Here is a 24,039-nt window from a genome sequence, read left to right on the forward strand (position 1 = left end):
CCTCTTCATACCCATGCTTCTATGTCAAGACACTTAATTTTATTTCTTTTTCATTGTTAATTCCACAGATTATTCCTTTGCCAAGATACAAAACCTGGTCTGAAATAACTTAGCTTTTATGAGCTTTGACAGTATGCTGACATAAGAAGAGACAATAAAATGCATCCTTTAACATGGGTCCCTTTCAGACTACAAGGATTGTTTTAATTACCTAACACTTGAGCTGACAAGCAACTTGAGATGTTTAAGAAAAAGCCACAAGATCTACTGCTGTGACCCCAAGCATTGGTACATCTCGTTACTGAAGGAGTTTGTGTGGCAAGATTTTGATCTTTTGAACAATGAAAAATATTTTCATTTGCCTGATTCTGTTACACATATTTGATACAAATGTTGAATTTCTTTAAAGATGTTTTGGTTAGACTGATGAGTCTAACCAAATCTAGATGATTTGTTCTCCTAAACTGACTGCATTCTAAAAGACAGTACTGTAAGAAAGGCAGAATAATTGTGTGTATGTATATGTAAAAAAGAGAAAACGACTCTGCTTTGAGGGTAAAATTAACCATGAAGTAGAAGGTATTTTTATACTTTGAAAGTTCAGCTTGAGACCTGAGTATTGTCTCTTAGTTTAAGGAATTTTTTTCAAGCTGTAGAAAGCATTATTACGTACTTTTGTTGAAAGAAGAAACATCTTTCTGACACAGTAACAATCAAAATGCCACTCTGCTCTGATCTTGGAGCTTTAGGGCACATATACAGGAGCTTGATTTCCTAATACCTGACCAGGCCAGGTGAGCATAAGCAATATGAATTATCAGCAAGTAATTCTGCTTAGTTGGATAATGACTGATGTTGATGTCACCCCCTTCCATAGAGTTAAATTGGTCTGTGCTGCTGAGCAAGCCCAGTTAGACCTTTGAAATCCACAAGCTGGGGTGAGCATTTTTGTAGTGAATCATTCTAAATTCAAGGCGCTGCCATGAACTGGATGGAGTTATTTCTCTTGTATTGATGATACCAGAATCTTATATGCTATTTCCAGAAAAGTCACTGTCTTTTGATATTTTAAAGATCTTTCCTGAATGAAAAGGAAGTAACCTAAGGCATTCCACACAGATATTTCTTGACATCTGAATGCTTCCCAACACATCCCTTCTCCTTACAGCAGCTACAGGTCTTCAATGATTTTCACAGAGACAGATTTAAGGTTAAGCATTGTCAAAGTAAAGGGTGAGCTGCAGCAAAGCAGCAGCCAGCCACTGCTGGTAGAACAAGAACAAAATTTTTCTGATGGGGTCCTTTCTGGGCAGGTGCAAAGTGCTCACCCCATCTTGCTGAGGTTTACTGGCCGGCCAAGGGCCATTGGGCAGATGTGAAGATGAACATAGGTCCTTCAGTTAGGGAAGTATATTGTAAGATGCTTCATTTCAGGGAAACAGGCAGTCCTCTCTGGCTTTGTTTGAATCATGTCTCACCCCTATTTACACAGTATTATTCCATCAGGAACAAGGGATACCAAGACACAGAATATTAGCTAGACCTGTGCACTGGATGCAGTTTCTATCTCATTATAGATTTTTGTGTTGCACTTAGAAAGTAAGTCATTGTTTCATTTTGAATCATCCAATAATATTTGCCACATTTTTCCTGGAAACTAGTATTTTTAGATACTTAAGTAAGTTTATTTTCCGTTTGTAAATCAACCACTGCTACACCATAAAAATTACAATAATTAACTACATGGCAAAATATGACCACTTTTTCTATGTTTTAATTTTTTAACAGCTTTATAAAGAAGTATTTACAGAAAATTCTACAATTACATCTAAAAGGAGGTTGTATCCAGGTGGGAGTTGGTCTCTTCTCTCAGTTAACCAGCAATAGGACAAGAGGACACCCAGTCTCAAGCTGCAGCAGGGGAGGTTTAGGCAGGACATTAGGAAGAAGTCCTTCACAGAAAGAGTGATTGGGCATTGGAATGGGCTGCCCAGGGAGGTGGTGGAGTCACCATTCCTGGAGGTGGCTGTAACACTCAGTGCCATGGTCTGGTTGGCAAAGTGATGTTAAGTAATTGGTTAGACTCAATGACCTCAAAGGTCTTTTCCAACCTAACCGATTCTGTGATTCTATAAAAAGATCAATTCTATCTGTTCACTATTATTTCAAAAGTTTACATGACTATTGGCATTAGTAAATATTCACAAAGCAGCTCTGCAGAACCCATACATCATTATTCACTGGAGAAGAGAAAATGGTGCCCTCCATATACTTCTGATATTTATTTTACAAACTGGTTTTGATCATCAGTTATTCTGAGTAGTGACCAAGGCAGATTTACTGCACCTTACAATTTTCTTTTTGCTCATGTTGCTCAGAAAATCCTTGTTCATTTAGGGAATTTTTTGCTTTGTGCATTGTACGACTCTCCCCAGTATTATCAGAGAGAGGTTTTGGGGATTGTTTATGCAGGCCAAGCGGTGACCTTGATGTAGAATTCCTCAGTGGAAAAGCTTGGGACTGCTGTTCATCATTTTCCTGTAACACAAACAAAGACATCCTTGTTTACTGGTAATGGAAAACCATATTAGCTTTCTGCCTTGGGTCAAAAGACTTGCTGCAAAAGACTAAATATTGGGAATTTGCAAAAGACATAGACATATTGGAAGCAGAAAAACATATTTTTAAGGCACTTATCACTCTGAATACACAACACAGTGAGGCTTGATAACTCTTGTTTTGTTGTGGCAGGAGATGAAATATCTGCTACACTCCTGGCAAGCTATTTTCCAGGAGCAGAAAAAAGTTACACAAGGAACAGACAGTACTATTAAGTTGTTTACTAAAGTACCTGGTAGTGTGTATCAAGAGCTGTAGTTAATTTTTTCTCTACATATTCTGTAAATGTAAAGCACAGGTGTCACTTTTTTTGCTGACATCTGGGCAGAAACCACTGCTTTCTTCACATTTTGACCGATGTGCAGTCAAAGCACTCAATTTAAATTCTACATTAAATTCACATAGAAAAGTGAATAAATTTGCATATGAATATGACAGGCATATTTTAACCACCTTGAGAAATTTGCAACAGTTTGAAACTAGGTATTTGAAATAAAGTAGATGCAAGTACCTGTCAAAGAGAAGGAAACAATGTTTAATTCACTTTTAAAACAAGACACAGCATTTATTGTGTTAATATAAGGCATGAAACAACATATTTTAATGGTTTCAACAAATGATGAAACAATATGAGCAATTCCTCCAGAAATTCACAGATGTACATCATCTTGGAATAAAACCAACACACATATTCAGCAGTGTCCAAGAGAAGGGCACAAATTCCTGGAACTGATGACTTTTGCATATTTACACTTGGGGGGAGCAAAACTAACACTGAAATTTTAATTATTGTGATCTAGCTAAAGGTGAGGAGTAGCCTGTCCTTGGACCTAGACAATACAAGTTTAGACAAAGAGGAGGAATGTTTGGGAAATCCCTCCTTCAGTTAAATGAAAAAATATTATTACTGATTAATTGTTTCTTGCTATAACCCTGACTATGGTCAGCAAGAGTCTACAACAAGCTTACACCATGCTGGCAGGTGATTACTACACAACTTTCTGTGACTGAGGCTTCCTTTCTTTTTTTAACTACTGGGATTCTTTACAAGCAACACCATTTGTTTCTAAGGTTATAGGGAAACAGACATAAAGGAGTATAAATAAAATTTATTGGCATCACTTAATGAAGCAGTAATAAAACACAGACCTCCAGGCAATGTCTGTAAGAAGCAGCAACTCTTGGCAAGTGGGGTAATTATCCCTTGAAACAACATACACAAATTCAGTGGATTCACTCTCACTGCAAAACACCGATTTTCTATTGCTATAGCTCCAAAAAATTATGGGTCTGATCCGGTTTGTCTTCCCAATGGTGCTTTCTGGCCTCAAAAGCAATACATCCACTAAACTATGTGGCATTTACCTTTACTTACCTTTGGTATCTTGCCAACATATTTTATGTGCCAATACAAAATAACTGGATTTAAAAAAAAAGAAACACACCAACAACCCAAAAAGCAATGTGCAAGATGCTGCTGATTGTCAAGAGAATACTTTTGTCTAACCTGGCCAACTGGAAGGCATTTTATCTACTGACATATTTCTGTGTAGCCCTCATACAAAGAGCTACCAATAGCTATTCTCTTGCTGCTCAGCTCGAGATAACATGGTTACAAACTTTGGAGGAGGTTTTGGACAACAAAAGGTTTATTTCCGTCCTAAAGTTGGAACAATTTTCTATATTCTGCAAAGCATTTGCATCATCTTAGAAAGAATACATTGATCTGATATACTGTGAAATATTCAGCAATGTGTCTATTACTGAAAACACAAAGCTAATGTAAACTTCAGTTACTAATATTTTTTTAATAACAATCCACTTTCAAAACATAACTGTGTAGTATTTATTTGTTTTGATAACATTAAAATCTGGTAAGCGTGACCAAGCTGGTCTAGTGGAGGCTGTCCCTTTCTGTGGCAGGGAAGTTGGAATTAGCTGATCTTTAATGTCCCTTCCAACACAACCCACTCTTTACAATTCAAATGTTCTCTATTTGCACGTTTAATAGCCTCTCAAATATCTGTAGTTATTCTAGAAATTCCAAGAAGAGCTATTTGCAGAAAACTTCAAGCTCAAAGTCCTAAAGGTTAGTCTTTTTGGTAGTTACTTTCTCTGCAACCTAAGAAGCCACAGTATAAGGAATATCTGCTCTTTAATATCCATTATAAGAAATTGAAAATATACCTGCATTGAACTTACATTTCTAACTGGTTTTTCCTATAAGCTTACAAATAAAAGCACAATTTGCACATTGATACTATGGTAAGACCTATGTCATGTTTCAGTCATTCAGTATTTATGATCTTCTCTCCACTCTGTTGTTGAGGAACATAAAGAATGATATGTCCTCAAATTCATTTAGCAAGATGAATATACTTAGGTGAATGCATTAAGTCTTCCCCATGATTTTCATACCCAGATAAAATTTTTCCAAGTTACCTTTTGTGGTTTGCTGCCACCAGGTGTCAAACAGCAGCGCTCACCAAGATGGTCTGGTCTGCACTTCTGTGAGTCCTGTGTGGGCAAAGGCCTCTTCTCACTCGAGGAAGCCAGATGGGGACTGGATCTGAGGTGCAGCGTTGTTCTACGTAAAATGTAAGGGCTGCCCTTGCCACTGGGGATGTCAGCAAACCCTGAAAAATAAACAGCTTCTATAAAAACCTAAAGCAATCACACTTCCTCCTTTTTTCACAATAGGAATAAAATAACTGATTGAAATAAATCATCTGTTCCATTGGAAAAAATAGAACAAAGAGATTGCTGAATAGATCTTGCATGTTCCAAAATTCAAATGCAAAACTTGTATATCACAGAAGAACCATTGAATTACAAGAGTAATTCTATAGGAAAAAAAAAAAAAATCAAACAAGTGTTTGGTCTTTTTTTTTTTTTTACAGGTACATTATTATGTGGAGACTAATTTCAAACTGAAAATGAGTACTGGTTAATTCATGATACCGTGACATGATGCTCTTGATTTTTAATACTTTTCTCTGTGTAGAACTATTTATGCATAGACTGTTTATTATCTCTCTAGCCTAAAAATCAAACATGAACTGGCACATATGTCCTCAGAATAGGGGTACTTTTAGAAGATACAGTAATGCTGGTAAGAAAGTGAAATGCAAATAATATTTAACTTTAGAAATCCTCACTTCTGGAAGTGACCAAAGTTGAGGCTATTCAGTATCCTTATGGTTTTTCCTTTAATGATGGCAATTACATTAATTATAAAGGGCAACTTAATAGATAGTTGAACTTACAAGATGTTTTTCAAGTTCTGATTTGTGCAGTCTTCTCAGTTACCCTCTGCTGCAGTGAACCCTTCTATGGAGTACCAGGCTGTCTAACTTAATGGCATTCATAGCAGACAAAGTGAACTCTCATGAAGATGAGAGTTAATTAATTAATCTCCTCAGGAAGATTAATGTCTTACTGCTGTGGGCAAGTCAGTTTCAACTCAGGGAATTTTAGTCAATTTAATGTTTTGCAAATTAACACACTTTTAATTACTACTATTGAAAGAAATAAAACCCACAAATAAGCAAACACTTGGGGAACACATGTGGGCTTCCCTCCAGATACCGCTCCTTCCCAGTTTCTGGTCTTCATTTGCCTCACTGCACACTACACCTTGTGAGTGAGATGATGGGAGCACAGGAGACTGTCAGGATCACTTAACTCTTAGCAGAATGGGAGTTATTAATACAACAGAAATGTGCTCTGCTGGTCTAACACCAGCGCTCCACAAAAGCCAACTTGGCACCAACTGCCACATCTCTCATTGACTCCTTTCACCTTCCATCACTATCACCAAAAATGTTTGCATAGTCACCAACTCAGAGTGAAAGCCATTCAACAAAACAAAAGAGAAAAGCACACCTGCTGTGCTCAGAGAACATTTGCCTTTACAAGACATGAATACCTTTTTGCACTATTTCTGGAAGCCCATCCAGCTCACAGTCAGTGTTGTCCTGACCTTGCATGTTTTGAGAGATATCACACTTCCTTTTCTTTTTCAATGAAGTCACTGGAGCAGGAGATCTTGGTTCTCCATTGTCCTTCCTGCTGTCTTCACATCTCTGCCTTTTGCTTGAAAGCTTAGTGGCATCTTCATCTGACCTTCTGTCTTTGACAGAGTGTTTGCTCTTCTGTGTTAATGACTTCTCTGAATCCAGCAAAGGAGTGCTGACAGCATCACTCTTTCGCTGTTTCAGCTGAGTACCCAACAAACTGACTTGTGTTTTTAGCATCTCATTTTCTTCCTCTAGTTTATGATATTTAACAATGAGAGAGCAGTATTTCTCCAAGTTCTCATTTGCTTCTCTGGTCTTCACTTCTGTAGATTCCTGCAATTCTTCCAATTTTAACTTAATTTCTTCTGTAATGGCATTATCATCAGCATCTTTCAAAGAAAAACATGATTATTCTGATATAAGTGATATAATTCATATATAAGAATTCATAATGCAATGGTCATGCATCTTTTAATTACACATTTTGTAACAAAAACACTGCAACTATAAAAAAAAAAAAAACAAATTCAGTAATACAATAGAAATAATAATGTCCCTGTTAAATAGAGCACAAATATACAAATTGTGAAAAGAATCCTTGACCAATGCATGGGGAAACATTTTTCCTTTCATTTTGTGATTTCTGAACACTCTGTCTGCACTCTTAACTTGCTTTAAGTATCATTTACAATGATATCATTTACAAGCACATCTCATGAGGTGAGGTAACATATTAAGAACAAAGCATGAGAATCAGAGGGAAAAGCTTGCTGGAAAATGATAAAAGAACTTGGACACAAAACTTGCTTAGTAAGAAAGCCAACCCTTTTCTTCCTTAAGTTACTTATACCAAAAATGTAAGATTCAATATATTTATTTAGGAACCAGTGTTGTTTCTGAGAAAAGAAACAACACCTTTAAGAGAAGAAAGATTAGCTAGATTTTGAACATGTTTGACATTTGCACTTGTCATTCTTATCCTAGTTAAGAATCATGCTCTGTACTAGAGCTGCATATGCAAGTGGACATTTTAGGGAACAAGAAAGTTTTACAGATTAATGCACCACTAAGAAAGAAATAAGACAATCTAGATTCAGTTACCTTCTTTATTATGCTTTGCTATAGTCAGATTTTCCTTCTTTAGCAGCTCATCATGTTCAGCTAGTTGTTTCTGCAACATTTCCTTTTCCTGTTCCAGCTGCTTACAGGATTTCATCCACATCTGCATTTTGCTGTGGGCATATTCATTTTCCTTCTTCAGCTGAATTATAATGTTACTATTATCAGCCTAAAAAATAAGAAATTCAGTTTTTTCACCAGAAACATAATTCCTCCTTTTAAACATTATAATATCAAATGGAGTAATAGAATCACTGAAGTTGGAAAAGACCTCCAAGATCATCAAGTGCAACCTTTGACTAAACACCAAAACACCACTATATCAACTAATTCATAGCACTAAGGGCCACCTTGAGTTGCTCCTTCAACCCTTCCAAGGGTGGTGACCCCACCACTTCCCTGGGCAGCCCCTTCCAATGCTTTACACTGTTTTCTAGAGGAAAGAAATTCTTCACAACATCCAGCTCGAACCTTTTACCATCCCATTGGTCTGGTACCAATGTGTATGCAAATGGTACATAGTGAGCACAGTTAAAAGCTTTCTCTGCTACACTGACACTACCATGGGTACTGTTTTCTGGCACGCATCCCACAGGACTTTAACCTTGGACTGCTCTTATTAACCAAATTAACACCACAGTGGAGAGCCCTAAGAAGAAAGAACTGTTGAGCATATTGTAAGTCAGTGTTTACTTGCACGTAAATGGAATTGACTGTTTCTTCAAGAGCACATTTATAGAGACACTAATTCCTGAAGTGGGAGCACCAAGCTGGAGCCAGAAATCAATCGCAGACAGAAGCAACACTAAAACAGACGGAAACCACCCAGAAAACAAGAAAAATGCAGGGATAGGGTTATTGGTACAGAAGTTCAGTATATGGACAGTGAAGCTTCTGTACTACTAAAAAAGCAAACCAAGACAATAAAGAGCTGTTCCCAGTTATCAGTAGCTCACAGTAGGTGGAACTCATATTCCAGCATCCCTGAGGAAAATTCTGTCAGAATTACACTAGTTAATACCTGGAATGAGAATTCCATATAAAATGGAACTGAAAAAGACAAATCAAGAGCAATCTATCAAGACTAGTGCTTAGAGATAGACCATGGTACATTTTACCACCAAAGTAATTCACAAACACAAAATAGAGGCACTGCAAAGTCTCTCTGGGTGAACTCTAACCACATTTTAGCTCAGCTGCAATGCTCACTGTAGTCAATAGACTGCTGTGTTTAGGTCACAGAAACCAATTCTAGGTGGTCTCAGCCATGGGACACAGAACAGAATTTTTCTAACGCACATCAATAGTAACAATGTTTTCTCCAGCCTCTATGTTCTCTTTAGTGAAACAAAGGCTGTACCAAAGTCAAGCCAAAATTCTGGAGCACTGGTTCCCAATCCTGTTTATTTTTCTACACAGTGTCTGGAATCTCATGTAATTGGTCTTACTTAAGGGTTTTGCTTACCTTAGTTTTTAGGAGTTCTCCTAAGGATTGACTAGCTTCTTTAAGGGAATTATTCAGCTGTTCTTTATTTGACTTCAAATGCTCAATTTCCAATTTTTGTGAGCTGATGAAGTGCTCCAGTGAACTAATCTTGCCATGACAGGCCTCAATTTCTATTTCATTCTAAAGAAAGAAAATATGCCTAATTACTATTATACCAAAAAGGACACTGAGTTTTATTTTAAAGATGTACCTAACAGCATATCACAAACCCACAGGAATTCTACAGCAAATTTAATAATTGTGTTTTAAGGAGTTGAACATTGAAAGGGCAATTTGTCTCAAGTATATATTTTGAATACTAGAATCTTGCCTCTAAGAAGACTGTCAGAAGAAAATCCTTGTATTTTACTATAACTTTTTCTTACATCTACTTTATATTAATAAGAATGAAAACTATTAAGAAACAATTATAGTAAGTTATTTGCCTGTGTTCAGCTGGCTTTAAGTTCACAGACATTTCTGCAGTGAAGTTGATGGCTCTTTGCATACAGCACATCTGACAAATGTATTTCCAACAAATTTGTCCTTATATCCTGAACTGGTTAAACTTTCTTCCCTCTTCCTACCAAAATAACCACTTCCTGGATTAAACATACTGTTGCTTTCCCTTTTTCAAGGTTATAGTCCTGGTGAATTTTTATATAGATTAAATGCTTAGTGAGTTGTAAGATAAATAGACATTTTAGAGCTCATCATATGGAAAAAAGTTAACACTTAACACATCAGCTCCAAGGTAAGTATATGTAGATGTTGGAAATATTGTTAGCAAAGATAAATTCTTTTGCAACAGAATCAGTAAAATTTTGTAAAACACATAGAACTGAATTAAAAACTCACAGCACTACTCTTCCTATTTTCTGACTTACCTTTCGGTTTGCTTCTGTCAGAGCATCCTGATGCGCTTTCTCTGCTTGAAGTAGTTTGTCTTTGTATTCTGATATCTCTCTTTTAATTTCACTTTCTTTTTCTTGTAGTTGATTCTGGACCATCTCCAAACATCTGGCCAGTTCATTTTTTTCTGAAGTTGTTAGATGCAGCTGAATCTGTAAATAGTAATTGTACATTCTTTGGTATTTGGAGTTCTCAATGGAGAAAGAGTTGACCCATTAAACTGTTTAATTATGAAGCATCTTTGAATTTTCCAAAACAACTCGGTAAGAAATATAGACATTCAACAGTAGCAAAACACACTGTAATCAAAGAAAAGAACATCTGAACACAAAAGGTAGGACAGCAAGCAAAGGAAGGTTCTCTTAAAAGAAAACAAGTGCAAGTTTGCCAACAGCATTAAATCAAGCAGCACTGCCAAAATCAAAGCTTAACACCTCCAAATGTTGTTCCCTCTGACAGTGACTTGAGAGGTTAAGGGTCATTTCCTCACCCTCTTCAAGATGACTAAACTTTCTAAGCATTTACATCCATTTTTCTAACTACTTTTTAGACAGCTGGTCTGTATTTCCATTTAGGATTTCTGAAAGCTGCATAAATATCTGTTCTTTTCCCATCCCACTCAAAATCCTCAATGCCACAAGAAACAAGCCCCTGTTATAGAATTTTGTAAATAAAGTTAGTAGGTCAGACAACCACATAAACTGGTTTAAAGACATAGTATTGTTCACAAATACGACCTAAATGTTTCAAGATGATAAAATAGCCTCTAAGAACTAAATACAAACAAATTATAAACAAAGGCTCCAAAACTGCTTCTTCCTTGACTATGTCCTGAATTAAATTAGCACTATAGAAACAGTGAAAGTAGTTTAGAGAAACGCTATATTTTTTAACTGCTCTCCTCAGTCTGATGATTGAAAGCCTGTAGTAGAGTTTCTCAACACTGAAGAATGTCTAGACAACCAGCAGTGGTCTTTATGCTAAGAAAACATAGTTTGGATGGAAGGAAGAGGGGGAAAAACTCTTAAGTAATAATTTTGTCTCAAAAGAGAACATTGGATTCTTTGAAATTTGGAAGCAATAACCTCTAATACTGTACTTCATCACAGATCCCCTTGACCAGCCTCCTTACAGGTACTGTACTTGAGCACCTGGCTTTGAACACAGAAATAATGCAGACAGAATAACTTACTTTGTTCTTTTCTGAATGTTCTTGAACACATTGCATTTGTTCCTCTAATTTAGCAATCTTCTGTTCAGAATTACTTAGCTGGACTTGCAGATCAGTTCGACTTTCAGCCAGTTCATTAACCTGAAATAAAATTTTCCAGAATTATTTTTAATACATGTGTCATGACTGCCAAAGAATGTTCTTATATGTAACAATGGATTATTTTATTCCCATAGTTGGTCAAGTTTTAAGCAAGAGTCACAACAGTGTAATGTTTTCACATGGCAAGTAAACTACTGTTATTTCACTTTCTTAGGAGCTTCCAAAGCATTAATTCTTGATATGAAAAGTCACCCAATACTAATTTGTTCTTCCTCTTTTTCTTCCACAGGAAAGAGAAAACTATCCTGCATTATTTGATTGCTTAAACTTCTATGTCTACTTTCAAGTTACCTTCTCATTCATCCTATGCAAAACAATGCCCTGCTTTCCAGCTCTGTAACTTCAATGAAAATTTATGATTGTATGGAAAATGTAATTTTAAAAAGAGGATGTTACCTGAAAAAGTCTGAGTTAAAATTATTTTAGGACTTAATTTATTAAGGAAATGGTAAACCCAGAGGACACTTTACCCTCACTCCTACAAAGGGAACTCTGCCCTAATGGAAATATTACCTTTTTACATAGAGTGTTCTTTTCACAAAGTGTAGATTCCAGTTCCTTTTCAAGGTTCTTATAAGACATTTTTAGAACATTCAGGATATCCGGAGAGGTTTCACCATCAGAAAAATGTTGCTCCTTCAGCTTCAACTCCGAAATCAAGTTCTGCAGCCTCTCTTTTTCCTGGTGCCAGCATTCAAGTTCATGCTGCATGTGAGTCAGCTGCAAAGATAGTGCTTCTGTTTCTTTCACCTCCTTTTCAAGAGCACCATTTTCCTGCACCTTTTCATCGAGTTTTTGTTTACAATCCATCAATTCTTGAACAAGTACTCCCCTTGCTTGATCCAATTTGACGTTTTCATTTTTTATTTCCTGACATTCCTGTAACAGCATTATTTTATCTTGCTCAAGATGAGCCACCTGATCAATCAAGACTTGTTCTTTTGCTCTAGCATCTGCTTCCTCCTTGCATGAAAACTCTAACTTCTTACTCATATCTTTGAGCTCCGATCTCAGCAATGCCACAGTATTTTCAAACTCATTTTTGATTTGTATAATTTCTTCCTCTTTTTCTTCCAACTGTTTTGCTGTAGTCAAATTTGAAGACTCTAGTTCAAGGAATCTTTCTTGCATTTCTTTTAACTCTTTAGCCAAACACTCCTTTTGTGAGGTGAGGACATCAATTTGTAAGTTAGAACATTTCAGCTTTTCAGTCATCTCTTCCATCTCTGTTGCTAATGTTTCTGCCTCTGCTTTGGCAGTCTCCAACTCAATAACTGTATCTTCTAGATTTTTCTCTGACATCTCCAACTCTCTTTCAAGCCTCTCTATTTTATCCTGAAGAGAGTCAGCTTTCCGTTCATTGTCTCTCAGCTTTTCAGCAATGTGACGTTTTTTCTTCTCATCAGACTCAATTTTTACTTTCAGCTTCTCAATTCCGCATCTCAATTGGTCCGCTTCTTTCTGTGCTGCGCTGAGTCTTGAGGCAAGTTCTCTTTTTTCCATTAACAAGCCTTCCAAAGATTTGGAAAGTTTTGAATTTTCCATTTCTGATGAACCTAATTTATGCTGCATCGTTCCCAACTCTCTTGCAATCAGCTCTTTTTCTTTCTTTGAATCTGCTGCCTCATTCTGGAATTTTTCTTTTTCTATGGTGAAAGATACAGCATCATTTTCTAAACTTTGCAGCTTCTGAAGAAGACTATCTTTTTCATTGGATAATTGATTTGCATCAGATTTTGCAGCCTCAAGCAGATTTGCTTGTGTCTTCACTTCATCCTCTAACCTCCTAATGAATTCAGTAGAATCCATTTTAGTTAACTCCAATTGTTTTAATTTCTCTTGTAGCTTTTGATACTTCTGATCCAGCTCTTTTTTGCTTTCAGACAAAATACTCAGTTCTTGGCCAATATAGTTTCTCTCAGCTGTGACTGAAACAAGGTGCTCTTGAAAGCCAGAAATAGTTTTCAGATTAACTTCCCTCTCCCTTTCTAATTGCTCACACTTTGCCTGAAGCATTTCAATGTCATGCTCTGTGAACAAGGCATGGTTGTCAACATTAACTTGCTCAGATTTTGGACTCCCCTGCTCATTTTCAGCTGCAAGAAATTGTTCTTGACCATTTGGTCTCTTGGTCATTTCTACATCAAACATGTCTGCTGCATTAGGCAACCTAACTTTACATATCTCCAGCTCAGACTTTAGGTTCTCAGGTCCTTTTCCTGATGAGACTATGTGAAGAGATAATTCCTGCTTATTTACAGAAACTGATCTGTGTTTTTCATTTATGCCACAGTTTTCTTCTTTAACAGCTACAGTAGCTTCCTCCAGTCCTGCAAAAGATGAGCTATTTAAAATTATTTGTGCCTCCTGGAAGTTCATCTCCGAGTTTGATTGCTCAACTCTTTCTTTCAAATCTACATGGCTTTGCTCTTTTTCTATCTCATAGATCAGCTTCAAATTTTCAGCAGTCTGTTGTTTTGCCTCTTCCTGAAGCATTTCAGTGGTTATTTGATTTTCACAGAAATAGCCAGCACTCAAAGCCCTACTATTGGAAAATGACAATACACTAGCATGGTCTGAGGGGCTGGTTATTTTTCCTGACATATTTTTACACTCATGTTCTCCAGAAATTTTCTCAGTGAAATCTTCCATTAATCTTGCTTCCACAGTCTCAGTTTCATTTTCACACACAGAGTCATCTCCTGCAGCCATTTTCTCAATGGGGATTATTTTAAGATTATTGTTTTTCAGAGCTGACTTTTCAACAGGCATTCTTAATTTATAAGGAGTATTGTTTTCTTGTTCTATGCTCTGCAAGGAATAAGAATCAATTAAAAAAAAAGTGGGAAGAATACATACAAGAAAAAACAAGGTAAGTTTTAAAACTTTTCTTAAACCAGTAAAGCTCCTGCTCTTATGCAAAATAAATAGATATTCCTCCTTACTTCACAGTCTCTTACAAAAACATTTGACACTTATTTATATACACATCTTAGGCCAAAAAGGTTTTAAAGGTACTGAGGGAGAAATTTTAGATAAATTTGCTGAATACGTGTAAAAATACCACATCCTTCGATATTTTGGGAAAATAGGTATCTACACGACAAAGTGAGTTATTATTAGGGACAAAGATGACTGCTCAAGTATGGATTATTTTTCTTCTTTCTCCAAAAAAGTACTGCTTCTGTGAGGCACAATTATAAATAGAATTTTTGCAGTAAAATCTATCTGGGTGACCACAATCAAATGATTTACATAAAACTCATTTGCATGATAGCAATTACTTACATTTTCAGTATCTGTGCACAGCAGTGAATGAGAACTTAAATCAAGGACCTGTAGTTGGAGTCTTGCTGCTTCCAGCTCCAAAGAGAGATTCTCAGTTTGTTGTCTTTCTGCTGCCAATTTGCACTCCATCTCCATAGTCACATTATTCAGCTTCTGCTGCCATTCTTCCTTTTCAGATAGATTTTGCTGTTTGAGACGATCTATTTCTTTCCTTTCAGAAAGTATAACTTCTTTCAGCTCCTGTATTTCCTCATTTTTCATATTCTCTTGAACACGAAACTGATCTTCAAGCACCTTGATGGCCTTCTCATATGTCTGACAAAGCATCTGTAGTTCTTCAATTCTATTTTCAAGGTTAGATTTTCTTGGAGTAATACTCCTGAGCTCTCTAACAGAATCCAAATTGTGATCATTATGACACTTTTCAGCCAAAACTTCTGTTGCATCCTCTGAAAATACTTCTACAGAACTGTCTGTCTGATTCATTTCCTCTGTCCATTTGCATGACCCACTGTTTTGATAATCAACCACCTCACTTACTTCTAATAAACAGGGATTTACAGAAAAGTCTGAGGAGGAATCTGTGGCCTCAGTTTCATCTAATTTAGGCAGCGTGTCATCTCGGCTCGATGACAGTGACATTTGCACAGAATCTACATGAGCACTGCTCTGACTTGCCGACAGTGAAGAATTTTCTGCTTTCAGTATTTCAATACAAGACTGCAGCTCACATATCTTTGAGCTCATATTACAGTGCTGTTCATATAATTTTACGTGTTCATCCTGGAAAGTCAAAAGCTTCTCTCTTACTTCCGCAAAGTGTACCTTAACTTCTTTGCTGGACAATTTTAAATCTTCATAGTCAGAAGAACTGCATTCTTTAAGTCTGAAGGACACTTCCTTATTATCAGAATGCATTCTCAGATCACTCTTATCACTTTGATCCATAAGTTCATCAGGAAGAACAGCTTTCTCAGCTTTTAAATTGCAATCTGCATTCATTACATGATCTGTCGCGTCTTCCTCTTTATTAATACCTGTGGCATCATTGGTTTTAGCATCTTTGAATCCAGAGGTTAGTGCAGCGTTTTCATTCTGCAACCTCTCACACATTTTCTCAAGCTCAGTCAGCTGGTTTATTGTTACCTGCAAAGAGGATGCCAGCAACACTGATGACGAACTTTCATCTACTCCTCTTTTGCCACAATCCTGAGAAATGTCACTGTAATTATATTCCAATGAGTGGCCATCTTCCTCTAATACTGTAAGCAAAGAATCTGCGGTTTTCAGTTCTTTAATAGATAGTAGTTCTTGCTGCAGCCTCTCTTTCTCTCTCACACTTTTCTCAAGTTCTTCTTCCTTACCTTTTAAAGCTGTCTCCAGCTGCATCACTTGTAACCTGCAGTTCTTTAGAGAGATTTCACTATCCTCAAAATCCATTTGAAGCAGCTCAAATTTAACCTGGTATTTATTCAGCTCAATGTCCTTTTCTTCCATGGACTTTCTCAACTGCTCTGAACAGAGTCTTTGTTCACAATTAACATTGCACATTAGAGGTTCATTTTTTATTGGTAGTTCCTTCCCCAATTGTTCCTTTTCTTGACATACAAAGCCACATTTCTCTTGCATTGTATTTTGTCTTGTCTGGACATTTAACCTTTCCTGGCTTAAATAGTCAAGCTCCACAGAAGGCATATGTTGGATGTTGGAAAATTCTGACTGTAGTTGCTGAAGTTCATGAACCAAATCCTTTTTTATTTCTTCTGAGGCTATTAGTTTATGTAAGATATCTTTGTTCTCACTAAGTACCTGTTTCTCTTGTTCTAATTTTGCTTTTTTTTCATCTAATTCAATTGTCTGCTCTCTCAGAATGTTCATAATTTTTCCATTTTCTTCTTCTACTGATTTATACTTTGCCTGCAAAACTTCAAGCTCTGTTTTGATTTCTTCTGTTCTTGATTGAATATGCTGTCTTTCCTCCTCATGTTTTCCAGACATTTCAGAAATTATTTCTTCTCTTTCCTTTAAACTATCATAAATATTTTTATTTGCCTCCAGTAAAGTCATTTGTTCTTGCTTTAAAGCACTGCTTAAATCCCTAAGGGCTGTATTTTCTTCAGTAAGTTCACCAATTTTTTTACTGTATGAGCAAATCATTGAAGACATGTCCTTTTTCTCTGAATCCCATGTTTCAGACGTGAGCTTCAGCTGTCTTAATGAATCCTCAAGCAATTTATTATTGACCTTTAAATCCTGAAGCTCAGCTTCTTGGTCTTCTAATCTTTCATTCAAAGTTTGCAGTTGCATGTCCTTTTCCTGAAGAAGAGCTGAAGTTTTTTCAACTAATTCCTGACGTGCTGAAATATCCGCTTGCAAATTACTGATGTGCTGCTCAGTTTCTGTCATGAAGCTTGTGTACATCTGTTCTACTGCAAATAACCTTTGTTCTGTTTCACTCTTCATTTGCAGTAAGTCTTCATACTGCTGCTGCTGATTTGAATTCAGCTGATTTTGAGCTGCTAAAGAACTCTCAAGAAAAGAGATCTGCTCTTGTAAATTGGCCAGATCCTTAGTTTTTCCCATTTCTAGAACGACTCCTGCACATCCATGATCCAACACTCCAGTGGTGCCATTAGTTGCTGCAAATTGCATATTCTCTAACGAGATCTTATCCTGTCTGCTTTGTAAAGTAACTTCTCCATCTTCTGTCATTTCTGAAGTATCTTTTGCTTTTATAAGACAACAGATTTTTTCATATTCAGCAAGCAGGTCATGATAGGACTGTTCCCTTTGCAGTCCCTGACTTGCTGCCAATTGTAACTTGTCTTCTACTTCAGCAACTTGGTTGGTGAGCTGTAATATTTTACGGGACATATTTCCTATCTCTTTGCAGTACTTTTTATCAGAACATTCTGCTTGCTGCTTAAGATCATTAAAAGCTTTTTTTTGTTCTTCTAATTCTGCACTTTTACATTCTAGCATATCTTTAAGTTCTCTAATTTCTGTGGATTTCTTGTCACTTTCGGTTTGCATCATTTTAAGTTTCTCACTATGCTCATGATTTTTGCTTTGCTGACTTTGAAGGGAACCCTCCAAGTCATTAATACGAGCCAGCATACCTTCCTTTTCAGACTTAAGTTTATTTATAAGATTATCAGTTTCATTTTTCCACTGAGAAAAAACAGTAGCCTCTTTTTGCAATTCTTCACATTCTCTCTGCTTTAATCCAAGAAGTCTCTGCAAAGCCTCTGATTCTCCCTCCATCTTACTTATTTTACAGTCTTGTTCTTTAATATGATTATCTTTTTCCTTAAGGAGACCTCGGGTAGACTCTTGTTGCTTTTCCATGTCAGCTAAAGCTATTTTCAGGTTCTCCAGTGAAAGGGAGTTCTCTTGCCTTTTCAATTTCTCTTCCAGTAACTTCAGCTCCACTTCCAGAACAGCATTCTTATCTGTAGATGAAAATACCATTAAATCTTTGTCAGTCAGTACTGGCAAGACTACTGATAACTTTCTAGATGAGGTGATACTATTTACTTTTACTAGTTTCAACTCCCATTCTACAGCAAAGCCTCAGTCTTAAGATATATCACTGGATGAAGGATGTTTATATTACTCTAGGCTGTCAGGCACTACATACAGTCAGCTTTCCCTAAAGGAATTGCTAAGTTTTTTATTTAAAAGAGATTCTATGAAAACAAATTTGCTGATAAGTGAGTACACTTAGATTATTTTCAAAACAGCATATCTTCAGGAACTGTACATGTTCACAGACAAACTCATTTTCATTGACAACAAACTCAATGTTCTTAAAAAAGACTAATCACGTCCCCCAGCAGAAACTTTTTACTTAATTCACAATGAAACGACATTGCAGGAAACATCCAGAAAGAGTTCTGTAAATTTAAAATCATAACTCACTTTTCATCTCTTCCGCAAAATTTTGGGTTTGCTTTAGAGATTGCTTGATCATATTTAGTTCTTCTTCAAGCTGCTGGATCTTTTGCGATTTCTTTTCAAGTTGACAATTAAGAAGATTTTTCTCCTGCTTCATTTCCTAAACCAAAAACAAATAAGGCCATATTTCATGTAAATTGATGAGGAGAACAATGGACTCAGTTCATTTAAATCAAAGTAAAGGTATTCTATTAGATCCTGTTAAGACTTTGGGAATCTATGCCTGGGTTCCTAAGCATTGCTTGGAAACATAAGCTGAATTTTTTTATTCTTAGTGAATTGACAGCAGAGAGATACTGCCAGTTGATGCAGTCAGTGTGCTCCCTGTTGGCATAGAACAAACAGCTCCACATGACTTCACAGAAAGAGATGGGAGAGGACAGATTCTACAAAATCTGAGCGGATTAAGTCAGGCTACTTTCCCAAAGCAGCTTGGTAAACAAATCCCTGCAATGGTATAAAAATTAACATGAAATGTGTAGATCAGATTTCACCTGTCATCTCATGGAGAGACAAGTTCTCTTTCCACTGATCATCAACAATGTGGCAACACTGGCCAATTTATATTTAGAAGCGCTTACACTTTCAGATGGTTGTTATACAATTAACAGCATTTTCTTTCAAATAAATTGATTTTAAAAAACTCCAAAAAGCAAACAGAACACACTAAGACCACCACCAAAAAATACTATGTAAGTACATTGCACCCAGGAAACCAAATACAAGTTCTTTTAAAGAGACTCATCCTTGTTCTCCAAACTCCTGTGCTCTGGACAACAGATGCCACAGAACTGGCATGCCCCAAATGCAAACAAACCGTCAATTATCCATCCATTTACTACTAGCAGATGGGCATAGGATTCACAAAAGCCAAGCTCAAGAAATTGAAAGGTCTGAATAGAAAAAATTAAAAGCTCGCTGGCATGGCAGGATTGTTTTTGCAACAACATAAATAAATTACCTTCAGAACATGATTAAAACTGTCACTGTCGCCTACAGTTGCTTTCCCTTCTACTCACAGCCTTCCCTACCCACACTTTAAATAAAAAAAATCCAGTCACATATCAATTTAATGAATAGGGTTTTTAGCAACCTTGATACATTTTCCAAGAAGTCCAAGCATCTAAACTTCTTGCATTCAAAGCTGCAATACAAGTACGTGACTTAAACAAAGCCATTCATTAGAAAACCCAGGGTGATCTATGGAAAGAAAAACAAAAAAATTTAAGGAATTAAAATGGCTGAAAGGTCCAATTATTTCAATTTGGTGCAAACATTCCCAATATCCATAAAATTATACAGTGGGTTGGGAAGGGACCATAAAGGTCATCTAGTTCCAACCTCCCTGCCATGGGCAGGGATCTCCCTTGCTAGACTGGACACAAATTTTTCCTAATGTCTAATACAAACCTACCCTCTGTCAGTTTGAAATCACTTCCCCTTGTCCCTCTCCATGCCCTTGTAAATAGTCTCTCTCCATCTTTTTTATAGGCTCCTTTCAGGGACTGGAAGACAATTAAGTCACCCCAAAGCCTTTTCTTCTCCAGACTGAACAAACGCAATTCTCTTAGCCTTTCCTTGTAGGAGGGGTGCTCCATTCCTCTGAGCATCCCCTTGGTGGCCTCCTGTGGACTTGCTCAACAAGACAGAGCCAGGCAGCTGGTCCAAAACCATGCAAAGCGCTGTTCCAACCATGCAAAGTCACATTCCAAGAGCTGGGAATGTTCTCAGACATTGCAATCTACCAGCAAGAACGCACCTAAATTTTCACACTATACTAAACCTGTACAAATGTTTGTGATAATCTGAACAAAACCCACTATTTTGCCTTAGACTTCTGCAGAGAATTTTGAAGGTAATTTTTTTGCAGAGACTATGCCAGGTTATTTTAGATCTGCTGATGACAGCTGGTAACAAGCAAAATAAGAGTGTTTAACAAAACCAAACTGCGACATGGATTACACAGGTATCCAGCTGGTTATCCTTCTTACTGTTGATTCTCCAAATAAAGGATAAAATTCGCATTGAGAGGTCTCTATTGGCAAAAGTGGAACAATTTCAAGTGTAGCTGTTCTGGTTGCCACCAAAGCAAAACAATGTAATTGAGAAGACAGAGGAGACTTTAAAGTGAAAAGGTTTCTGCATGTATGAGTGAGGTAACTTGGCAGCATACAGAAACTTCTCTGCATTAACCTTCAAGAGAAAGTTTTTCCAGCATTGCATATTTATTGGACTGCCTTATTCTGAGAGATGCATTTTTTTAATAGGATATAGTATTTGTACAAAGTCACTGAGTTTAACAGTATGAATCAAAGCAGCAGTCAATGATTCTAGACTTTACTTTCAAAATCAAACACACATTTACTATTTGATTTTTATTTTAGAATCAAAAGCAAGAATCTCTTGAAACACAATTTATTTTTTTTTTTAAGTCCAACATGAACTAGAACTATATCATCAGCATTACAGCAATGAATTCTAACCACACAGCTAACTCCAGAAACTGCACTAATTTCCAGGATGTTAGGGAAGGCCTCATTTTTTGTTACAACTAGGATGAGTTAAGACAGTCCACAAAAGTGTTTAAAGATTGCTTATGGTGAAAAACACAATTGTGAGCAAATGCTCCAGAGTATTAAGTGTTTACAAATTGCTGATTTATGGTATTAATTGTGCCAAATACTCCTCAGCATTGCTCACCTGAAAGCTTCTTGTCAGGTCAGCTTCCTTAGCCTGGGCTGCTGATAAAGTCTGCTCTGCTCTGCACAGCTTCTGGGTGAGATCACCGGTGTCGTGCTCCAAGCGTTGTTTTGCTGCCATTACCTGGAAAACCAACATTGTAATCACAGGAATGGCTTTTTTTAAACTCCAACTCTTGAACTCAACATTCTGCTACAAAATTAAACTACATTATTTTATCCCATCCTGAACCCAAGGGTTGCTTTACTGGTGTTTAGAGAAAAGTTGCTTTTTGCCTTTCCACTCCTTTGCTTCTGACTTGGGCTGTCTCTAAAATACATACATTTCTAGACTGTCTGAAATAAGATTAATTCATCCAACTTGCAGCTACATCACCACAATGATATCTGTAGGATAGAAATGAAATTGAAATACAACTGTCTTTTTGTTAAGCTATGGGAATCAAAGTTAGGATCGTAACTGCAATTACTACTCTGTTGACACAGGTTTTTTTAAAAATGAACAGGTTTTACCTCTTTCAAAAGAGTCCTAAAATGCTCCAGATTAAAAAGGAAGGAAATTACACTAGTGGGTCAAAAAAAGGTCTATTCTGAGGTCATCAAGTAAATTACCTTTCTTTGAGAAGGAAGTACAAGGTACTTATTGTCCTCTCAATTTAACCAATTTTTTAGTAAGCATATACAAAAGAATATGCATATGATAAAGAAGCCTCCAGTAAAAACTTTTGACTGAATGTAGCCCCACAGCTATATTTCTGAAATAAAACAAACCTGCAAGAAATCTGTTGGCAGCTCTAGAAATGATGTTTCACTTTAGGATGCCTGCAAATGGGGCTTCTCAATATAACTTTCAAGAACTTGTGGCCCTTTTTAGAAAATCAGTTAGCTCTGCTGCTTGAGAAATGCTCTCAAGGGTTTTTGAAGGCTTTTAAACATTCCTCTTTTCTGGTCACCCACTCCTGAGGCTTGTGCTGCTTTTTAAACTACTGAAAACTGGGAGTTTGTGACAGCTAAAGTGTTTCAATAGGTAGCTGCTGCCAAAGCTGTGGAAGAACTCCTTCATACTGATCTTTCTTACACAAGCCATGACACTCATCTGATTTTGTAGAGAACCAGTTCAGGGAGTTAAATTGATAGAAAACACTTGCTTCTGTATACACATATGCTAATTTAAATGTAATATTTTCTTTGCTTTTTTGTCTCCTCTATCAGCTCTCTCCAGGATCACATTAGTTCATGGCTAGGGTATATGAAAATGGGACTGTTTTTCCAAAGAGCAATGACCTGTTGGTCAGTAGCTCTATCATCAAACTACACCTCTGCATGGTTTTGGGTTTTTTTACATAAAGTGACTAGTGATCAGCCTTAGCAGCTCCTTTCTCAGATTTATTTTATCTACACTGTCTGCATGTACATCTCCTTCCCTGTGAGGAGTGGACTAACCACAAAATTTTAAAAGCCTATAATTCACATTTAAATATATAGTATTTTGGTAAGAAATTATGAATACAGAACATCTAATACATACTGCAAAACATTAATACAAGATGCCACATTATTTTTTTGCTTTATGTATAATTAAGGCAGTGTTGTTGAGGCAACTAAATACCACTCTAGTAGTGGACTTTAATGCTAAAAAAAGCCTACTTTGTCAAATTCTGCCTGCAGAACATTGAAGTCATTTTTGGCTTGCTGTAATTCCTGGTTCAGTTTGCTTCTTATCTGGTTGCACTGCTGATCCAGTGTTTGCAAGGCACGCTGCTGACAAGACAGTTCCTAGAAAACAGTGGCAGAGAAGCAAAGAAATAAACGCATGACCACAACAAGTCTCTATTTTAGTTACTGCAGAAATAACAACTGATTTTTATCAGCAGGTACTGCCTGCTCAGGGACGCTTGTCTTACACAGAAAACAGTTTAAACACAGTTTTAATTCATGTGGCAAATGCCACAGAAGCAAGAATGACATTTACCCAATTTATGTCATCTGCTTAAGAACTCAGTTACTATAACATTCTCGTCACAGAAAGGGAAAAAAATTGAATCCAAAAGTAATGAAAGCAATAGTGTTAAAATTTTTCATACTAAAGGTAAATTTCATGTTAGAATTACATTACAATACAAGCAGACAAGTTCATCTCTGCTATTGCTTACCATACTATGGTAAGCATACTATGTGGTTTTTTCCACAATATTGCACAAATTTTGTTGCAAGAAAATGTAACACAGCCTTTAAATAGGACTTGACAGACTAATATTATAAATAAACGAACATTAAACAAACATTTGAAGAACCTATAACAGCTCACAGATCCTAACCATTGCAGAAAAAGAGTTCTTCTCAATTAATGGCCTTGCTGAACAACTCAGAATGGCAGTATGTGGGCTGACATATTAATCTTAGGAAGGCCTTTATTTAGCTAACTAAAAAAAGAAAAAACCAGGACAGAAGGTTCATAGGCCTTCAACCGATCTGTTGATGCTACAACTATTCAAATGCAAAGACCAGTTTTTCCAATTTACCACTTCTAGACAAGGTTCAGTATCAATTTGAGATCCCGAGGTAGCACCTTGACTAACAGACTTTGTCAAATCACTTTTTCACTCA

At 36.6% G+C, this 24,039-nt stretch overlaps 1 protein-coding gene across 6 annotated transcripts in view; it reads right to left on the minus strand.

The window, feature by feature from the left end:
- Positions 1-517: 517 nt before the first annotated feature.
- CENPF (centromere protein F) overlaps positions 518-24,039 on the minus strand; it is a 36,186-nt gene continuing 12,664 nt past the window's right edge. For 5 of the 6 annotated variants that reach the window (XM_064414236.1, XM_064414232.1, XM_064414234.1 and 2 more), the window contains exons 9-20: positions 23,080-23,208; positions 21,434-21,556; positions 18,698-18,833; positions 14,777-18,228; positions 12,002-14,299; positions 11,348-11,467; positions 10,131-10,307; positions 9,223-9,384; positions 7,740-7,926; positions 6,548-7,027; positions 5,062-5,255; positions 518-2,538 (exon numbers count right to left, since the gene is read on the minus strand). In XM_064414236.1, the coding sequence (XP_064270306.1) occupies positions 2,338-2,538; positions 5,062-5,255; positions 6,548-7,027; positions 7,740-7,926; positions 9,223-9,384; positions 10,131-10,307; positions 11,348-11,467; positions 12,002-14,299; positions 14,777-18,228; positions 18,698-18,833; positions 21,434-21,556; positions 23,080-23,208 (7,659 nt within the window). In that variant the 3' untranslated portion in view covers positions 518-2,337. The remainder of the gene's footprint in view (positions 2,539-5,061; positions 5,256-6,547; positions 7,028-7,739; positions 7,927-9,222; positions 9,385-10,130; positions 10,308-11,347; positions 11,468-12,001; positions 14,300-14,776; positions 18,229-18,697; positions 18,834-21,433; positions 21,557-23,079; positions 23,209-24,039) is intronic. The other variant, XM_064414237.1, reaches the window with a different exon arrangement.

The sequence above is a fragment of the Passer domesticus genome, chromosome 3 (genome assembly GCF_036417665.1).
Source record: "Passer domesticus isolate bPasDom1 chromosome 3, bPasDom1.hap1, whole genome shotgun sequence".
NCBI classification, from domain to species: Eukaryota; Metazoa; Chordata; class Aves; order Passeriformes; family Passeridae; genus Passer; species Passer domesticus.